Source organism: Teleopsis dalmanni, chromosome 1, assembly GCF_002237135.1.
Source record: "Teleopsis dalmanni isolate 2A chromosome 1, ASM223713v2, whole genome shotgun sequence".
NCBI classification, from domain to species: Eukaryota; Metazoa; Arthropoda; class Insecta; order Diptera; family Diopsidae; genus Teleopsis; species Teleopsis dalmanni.
In genome coordinates, this window is record NC_051846.1 from 29148846 (window position 1) to 29157794 (window position 8949).

Here is an 8949-nt window from a genome sequence, read left to right on the forward strand (position 1 = left end):
TTAAACTTTTTCAAAATGCTAAAATGCTAAAGTGCTAAATGTAAACATCGTTAGAACATATCTTTTGTTTAGTGTAAAGCTCACAAAAAGAGTTAAATCAGAGTTAATAATCATGTCCTTAGACATATTTATTCGCTAAAGTATTATGTACTGTCTTGTCACAGAAATTATTTAATAAACCTTTATCGCTAACAATTAAGCGATTTACCAGATGTATATCATTTTAAATATAACATGAATTGTTTGTAATAATATATGTCAAGTATACGCTTAACGGGAGTGTACTATACCAATTCACTACAGAACAATGCTACATCTACTTTGTTATGTTACAAACGTCAAAAACACAAGCGTTTCAATTTTATATTATAAGTGCGATTTTATTTTGTTTGAAAAAATATAATAGATAAAGGTCCATATAGACTGGTATGTGATACCTACTACTTCTTAGTTAGTATCAGCCTTTAATAACTAGTGAGGTTTATAATTTTAAAATCACAAAACATATTAAACAGCTTATTAAAATTGACACCGCGTATTAGTAAGGATCTCTTTATATTATAACTATGTTTAGATTACTAAAATAATCAAAAATAAGTGAAAAAAACAATTTAATAACATATATAATGAATGCCGAAGATGATCACAATTATGTGAGTTCACGCAATAATAATAGTAACAGTGATTATAACCCAAATTCTGATGATTTGGAAATTAATCCTCAACGTCCACAAAACACTGATCATGATTACTTAGCAACGAGCCCGAACAACATAAATTATGCAGAAAGTGGTGATAACATAGATGAAGCAGTGAGACCTGCAAATGAAGTACAATCAAATATAAATTTAGATGTAAACGTTCAAGAAAACAACAATGTTCCAAATATAAATGGTAAGTTGTAGACTTTGTTTGTGAGTTGTATCAATAATTTCTTGATTTAATATTTTAGAACCAACTTCAAGTAGCAGCTTATCTACACCAACAGGTCATGTAAAAAAAAGAAAACGACTGTCATTAGCTTCACCAAATGCAAATACACCCAAAGTTAAAGCAAATACGAGTGATATAGATTTAGATGAAGAAGATGGAATCACTTGCCCTATATGTTTGGAACATTGGGAAATGTCGGGAGAGCACCGACTGGTCTCTCTTAAATGTGGGCACTTATTTGGAAATTCATGCATACGGCGTTGGCTAAATGAAAGTTCAAAACAATCTGGTCACAAATTATGTCCGCAATGTAAAACAAAAGCAACATATAAAGATATTCGATGCCTTTATGCCAAACGTTTGCGTGCCATTGATCGCTCAGAAGAATACTCCTTACGAGAAAAAGTAAAGCAAGAGGAGTGTCTTATTCTTAACTTAAAAACAGAGTTATCAACATATAAACTATCTGTTTCTTTAGCAACAAAAAAAATTGAGTCTTTAGAGGCTGATAACAATCGTTTAAAAGAAATACTTCGTAAGGGTGGAGTAGTAAATTCTTCATCGAACTATAGTTCCAACAATGTGCGTTGCTTACCTACCTACAAATTATTTTTAGATCGTAATATTGAGATTTGTAAAGAGTCTGGTTGCCGTGTTATGATTAATGCTGACAAAAATTCTTCACTTATCGTTTCTCAAAAAAGTTCACAAAGTCTGTTTCCAGGTTATGGTGTGCGATTTATAGATACTCAAACATTTCGAACAAGTAATTTTTTACATACATCTGCAAAATTGGTGCGGGATATTTCGTTAAATTTTAGTCAGCATGTTCTTGCAACCGCTAGTATGGAAATAAAAACTAAAATATATGATATACGTACACGTCATTTAACAATGATGTTATCGGCATCCGATAATTCACTATCATGGGCTTGTGCAATGGACTATAGTGAACGTGAGCATTTTATTTATATTGGTGGTAATTTGGGATCTACCTTTATATATGATATGCGCTTTCCTTCGGCAGTATTGGATGAAATTAAAAATGAAGGTAGTATATAAAAATTGCTTCCGTGTAAATGACCCTAATTTTTTATTACTATCAAATGTAGGCGATTGTAGTCCAGTGATAAATGTGTGTCCAATTCCTGCCAATAAATATTTTCCTAACGCTGGCTTTGTGGTGTGCAAGTTACGGTCAGTGTGGTTTCATGAATATGAGTCGAGTGATGGCACTGTAAAATCTACCCGTTTTGATATCGAAGGTCCATTTATATCAATGAAATACGATGATAGAAATGATACGTTGCTTATATCAGCAAGGAACAATGCACGTTATACATGTGCGCGTTACATATTAGGAAAATTAGAAAAAATAGATGAAACACCTGTCTTTAACACAATTGTTAGTTTTTATGGTTCTAAAGCATCACCAGTGATGACACGCAGTACTCAAATTGGCCTAACTGAGAACACGCTTGTTGCGGGCTATTTACAGGATGTAAAGATGTTAGCGCTTTTTGATGAAAAGCGTTCTCAAAGAATACATTCTATGCCTGTTTCTGAAATAGTGTATGACATTTGCGCAATTTACGGTTCTGACCCATATCTAGCAGCGCTAACCGAGACAAAGTGTCGTATATATAAGTTAACTTCTACGTCATAGTTGACATCGATTGATTGTCGATATTACTAAATCAAATAAAAATGTTTCGTTATTTAATATTTATTACATTAAAAAAAATTGTTTACTTTAAATATATATTTATGTATTGGTGTGTATATGTAACGTACTTTTTATAATAAGTAAATTAAATTGAATGTTTTACCTCAGTGTTTTTATAAATAGTTTAAAAATGTGCGTTATGTGAATTTATAGTTAAGCAAGAAATTAAAAAAATATTTTCGCACAAGCCTGGTGCCATAAGAAAACTATTTAAATAAATTGTAATAGATATTAATATAAATACTTAAAAGATAAGTCATATATGTTTTCAAAAATGTTTTTTATTTTAAAATTATCTAAATTTAAGAAACTAATACATATGTTGACATGAAATATGTATTATAGTGGTATCCATTAGTTTATAGATGATTCGGTATTTTTTTTTTTTTGGAACATATTTGTCGTCATGTATTGTGCATTCTATAAATCCTGATATTATTTTTAAGCAATTTCAATATCTGAACATGTACTAAAAATCTATTATTTAAAATTCTATTTAAATTTAAATGGGGAGTAATAAAAGGAAAAATGTTTTTTGTTTTATTTTAAAGAAAGAAATCAATTAAGCAAATCTATAATAGCTATGACCGAGTTATTACTATTTTCGATAACTCTAGAACAATAACTGTATTCTAACTATAATAATAATGTATCTATGTTCATATAGGTCACATTTATTTGATTTATGAATAGCATAATTATGTTTATATTAAAATCTTAAGCTTAGTTGTAAGAATTATTTATCTTTTTATTTTATTATTATTAATTATTATTTTTTACAGATAGATTTATTATTAATTATGTTTATTGGTATGTCTTATAAAATTATACTACATCATTTATTAATTTAACTGAATATATTACTTAGAAACAAATGCATATTAAAAATGTGAAGAATAATGCTTAAAAGTTTTTTTATAGACATTAGAGGAGAACAAAGCAAAGGCGGCTATAGTTGGAGCCAATTTATGCTGGTATTATAAAGATCAAAATATCTAAACATTTCTGGAGTTCTATTATAAACTTGCGGACTGGTATTAATTTAGAGAACAAGCAAAGTTTCGTCGCTTTAACCCTCTTTGTCTTAAGAATTTATTAACTAAATTTAAATGTTTTACTTTCGCAAAGGATAACGAATTTTAATCTATAAAAGTATTATATATCCATATATATTGTATATATAGTAACTGTAAGTGCATACAATTGCATAAGACTTCAGTTTAAAGAAATCCAAAATATGTGCAACATTTCCTTAATATTTTTTGGAAGAAACGACGACTTCATCATATAGGAAAGATTTTGTTGTGTCTCAAGTATATCAGATTAAACAAGCCAGCTTAATCCATATTCTTAAGCCATATTCTGTAAGCACAAATTACATGATTAAGTCTATCTGTTTACTACCATTTCATCGCAATCATATTTCTGTCAACATAGCTGTATCTAAATTTTATTAAATGATGATTTGAATTAAATTCAAATAATGTTGCAATTAAACTACATATTTACTTTTCAAAAAAGAAGTTTTACTATTATACTAATACTACCGTACAGTTATTGCTGTTGTTTTTGTGTAACATCTAAACGTTTTTGAATTGATCCGGCGTCATTCATTGTAGGAGGTCTAGACGCTTCGTAAGGTTAAGCTTTTATATCTCGAAGACAGTGGTTATTATTTATTTATTTATATAGTTTAATTTAAATATTTTCGTCTTTCCAAATATAAAACAAACATAACTACCATATCTCGTTAAATTAACTTATAAAAAAAATAATTATATTAAAAAATTGCAGAAGGGAAGAGATTTAAATATGTTCATGGTTTTTTTAAACATAGATTCATTCGAATCTTAGATTAAATATATCCAAAAAAAATTTTAGCATGATGAAACATTCGTCTCATAGCACTTTTGAGTTCAACACCACCTCTTATAATACTAGCTGATATAATAATTGAAAGTATTAAAACTTTAATTTACCTTAGGCTGCTCATAATCGAAATTAACTCTCTTGAAACGGCCAAAGGAAAGGAATTCAATAAGGTAATTATTTTTTTAGGCTCTAAGAAGAACCCTATCCTTAAAAATTAGTTTTCAAAAAACCAAGCTGAAAATATATAAAGCTGTGTTGATATCGGTAAACACATATGGGGATGAAATGTACTTAATGACAAATTAGGAGCATATTTAGGTCCTTAATTGTGAAAGAAGTAGAAAAAACAGGTCATAGACTTAATGCAGTCTATTTTTAAGACAAAACTAGAAATAAAAATAAAAAATTTTTCAATTTCCCAAATTATACTGTGATAAATTAATAAATAAGGAGTAAATATTTTTTTAACGCTTTTAATGATATTAATCTCAGATATTCTTGATAGAAAAAAAAATTTTCTAAGATTTATCAAACTTCGTAATACCTCAGGACATATTTCAACAGTCTTTAAATAAGTTTCAGTGAAAAAAATTAATAAAACAAACCAATATATCATATATTAAAGAAAACTGAGTTATATATTGAATATATACACATATATATTTATATAAACATTGAAATAATTTTAAATGTATTATAAGAAGTATATAAACAACAGTTCATGTATATTTTTCTTTACTTATAAAGTATTTATGTGTTTCTTAATTTTTTTAAAGTATAAATTAAATATTTTTATTTTTGTATATAATATAAAAAATTCAAATATTTATGTTATAATGGTTTTAAGCTAAAAAATTATTAGCTTTTCTTTAATTTGAATTATAATGTATTTATGAAAATAAAAATAATGTTATTTATCAAAAAAATTTGGATTACATTTTATACAGTCTCAAATGTTAAGGTCATATACTATTAAAATTATTGTTATAATTATAATAAAGACAAATATGTATTGGAATTTTTTATAAATTCATACACAGTTCCATAGTTTGTGGTTCTTTATAAATATATAAATTATTAATGCATTGTTTAGATTAACACACGAAATATCATATAACTCTTCTTATATGATAGTATTTAGTTTTGTTAAGTTCTTAATAAAAATAATAACTTAATAAATAAGTAAAGTAATAACATTTAATTAAAGTTGAAAAAACCAAATCTGTGCTTCAAATACAATAAGTTTAAATATTTAATAAAGCTATTTAAAAATAAGAACAATGTTTTGAAAATGTAACGGATGTCAATTAATATATAAAAAGTTTTTAAATATATATAATAAAATCAATTACATTAAATATTTGTTTAGTAAAATGAACACTAATGATTTTTTTATCTCTTTAGGCCTTTTCAATACAAGCACCTACAAGTTTATTACTTTGGAAAAAGTACCACTATTACTTTTCATTGAACCACAGTTAAGTGATTAATTATAAAATTGAATGTTGATACTATATATATGTTAGAGTTTAAAATAATCTGTAGTTTAAAATATGTAATTCTGTTAGTCTATGTATATATGTGCAAACATATAGTTTTATAGATCACCTGAGTGGCGGTGTTTAATATTTCCCACTTAATAAAATGATGTAATTAGCAATAGGTGAATTAATAAACTTAAAGCAGACTCTTGCTATTGTTTAAATGATTAGATATTAGGCTGTGTTCTTTAGGTATTGTTTATGAGCAATTACTAAACAGTTAGTTTTACTTTACATACTTAACAATTTTTAGATTGCTGAATTTATGTTATGTGCTCTCTGTTAGCATTTGCTGAATTGATAGCTTTGTAGTAAATTCTTAAGAATTAGTGTAATCTCTAAACCAATGGACTGTATTGAGTTATTAGCAATTGTTGAATTTATAGACTTTTATACTCTTACTTTATTTTGTAATACTAGTCATCGGGATGTATTGCTTCAGGTATTATTTTTAAGTAAATGCTGAGTTTATGGATTTACAAGAAATTCTTTATAATTTGTTTACTATCTAAGTGAATTGCTACACAATTGATCAATTGTTGGATTTATAGTAATAAACTTAAACTAATTTGTGTAATATTAAAGTTATTAGTTTATATAGTGTTAGGTGCTGTATGTTTGCAATTGCTGAATTGATCGACTTCCAGTAGACGCTTAATATTTTGTATTATATCAAGACAATATATCAAAGTTTATTGTAAACTCAAGTAATTCAATTTATATATTATCAAAACTATTGAGGCTTTATTATACCACAAATTCAGTGGAAATCTTTTGTTAATACTGCAACAAGACAGCATAGTAAATTCACGTTAGCCAAACTTAATAATTCTACAATTTGTTTACTTAAAATTCAAAGTAGAAAAATGAAATAATGTTTAAAGTGTATTTTGCACAATTATTACAAATTCCATAAAAAGCAATTATACAAGTACTTCTAATAAAAAAATGATTTTTGTTAAAAGTATAAGCCGTTGGCCACTACATAATTTATGTGAACCCAATTTTATTTAAATTTATATTATTATATAGGCGCACTTTATAAGTTGACCATAAATTGTATTTTTACTATATGTTTAAGAAGTATGCAATTAAATTATTTTTATAAATTGAATAACATTGTGTTGGGTTGAAATATATTTGTAATACAATAAATCCTTCTCAAGTTCTTGAAAAATATTTAATGCAAATAAAAAAAAAAATACTTATGCAAATGAAAAAATAAAATATTTAATGCTAATAAAAAAAAAAATTCTTAATGCCATCGAAAAAAAAGAAAAATAAATTAAAATCCTATTAATGTATTTGAAGAAAATTATATAAAAATTTTGTTTTTTTTTATATTATTTATGAGTGACAAATATTTATTTGAATTTTAAAACTAAAAACAATTTGTAAGCAAACATTATTCTTTTTATACTTTAAAAGTATTTTAAATTTATTGTTAGTATTTAATTGTGTAATTATGTTAATATAATTGTGTTTAATTTACATTATAAAAATTATATTAAAAAATTGTCGTTACATTACTTAGATTTAAATTAAAAGTAAGCTTTACATTAAATAAGTTCTTATTTATATTAGTTACATAACACTAGAGTTGCTTATATGCTTAACTTAAAAATATATTTTAAATTATTTGGATTCTTTTTTCTTATTTTAAATATGATTTTAAGAAAAGTACTAAAGCAAAGTATAATAAAATATAAAAAACATATTTGAGAATTATTTTACTTTGTTTTTATAACATAATCGCATATACATTGTGACCGAAAGATTTTCGGAAATTCTCATTTAAAATTCGCGCGCTGTATATTTTTCGATATTTTAAGTTTATGTAGTTTGGCAGCACTGTCCTTAATTACTATGCCAAAAATGAGCGCGATCTGTCAGACAGTTCGTTTACGGCAGCTGTTGAAACCAGTTCACCTCAGTAGTGCGTTGCGAAAAAAACAATGGAAAAAAATATTGAACAAAGAGTTTGCATCAAATTTTGTTTTTCGAACGAAATTTCGTGTGCAGAATCGTTGCGAATGCTACAAAAGGCTTATGGGGAATCAGTTTTATCGAAAACTCAAGTTTATGAGTGGTACAAAGCCTTTCAGGACTGTCGTACGACCGTCGAAGACATGCCGCGTTCTGGACGACCTTCGACCTCTACCACCGACGAAAACATTGAAAAGGCAAAGGAAATCGTGTTCAAAAATCCTCATGTGAGTGTTAGAGAGATAGCACGAGAGCTAGGCATCGGTCGTGAGATGGCTCGTTTGATTTTGGTGGACAATTTGTGTATGCGACGTGTCAACGCCCGGCTTGTTCCGATTCACCTCAATTTGTTCAACATTATCAACGATTTTAAGGCCAAACATTCAATAAATACCATCGAACAGCCACCGTATTCACCTGATCTTGCACCGTGTGACTTTTTCCTGTTTCCCAACCTCAAATTACCACTCAGAGGAACGCGTTTTGAATCCATAGAAGACGTAAAACAGAATTCGCAGAGGGAACTCAAAGCCATACCGGAAAGCGCCTATAAAAAATGTTTTTGATGAAATTGGAAAAACGTTGCATTTCTAGTATCGCCCTTCTAATGGAGCATATTTTGAAGGAGATAAAATAAATATTGATGAAGATTAAGAATTTTGCGTTTTATTTAATTTATTCCGGAAACTTTTCGGTCACAATGTATATACATATGTATATATGTATAAATATATTATTTATATGTTATCGCTAAGAGAATTTTTCAAGTCAATTTATCTGAGAATGTATTTAATCGACTTTTTCGAATTAAATTAATCGACACGCGCATAGCGTGGTACAATATCGTTGCTAATCCAGAAATTACAGTTGGGATGATCTTCTTGGGAAAGA

The 8949-nt window shown here is 27.1% G+C and overlaps 1 protein-coding gene across 1 annotated transcript; it reads left to right on the plus strand.

Annotated features, from left to right (window-relative positions):
- Positions 1-303: 303 nt before the first annotated feature.
- Positions 304-2668, plus strand: LOC119668985 (E3 ubiquitin-protein ligase RFWD3-like). Its single transcript, XM_038078704.1, has 3 exons — positions 304-894; positions 953-1984; positions 2046-2668. The coding sequence occupies exons 1-3, from the start codon at positions 627-629 to the stop codon at positions 2597-2599; spliced, it is 1854 nt and encodes a 617-aa protein (XP_037934632.1). The 5' UTR covers positions 304-626; the 3' UTR covers positions 2600-2668.
- The last annotated feature ends 6281 nt before the right edge of the window (positions 2669-8949 follow it).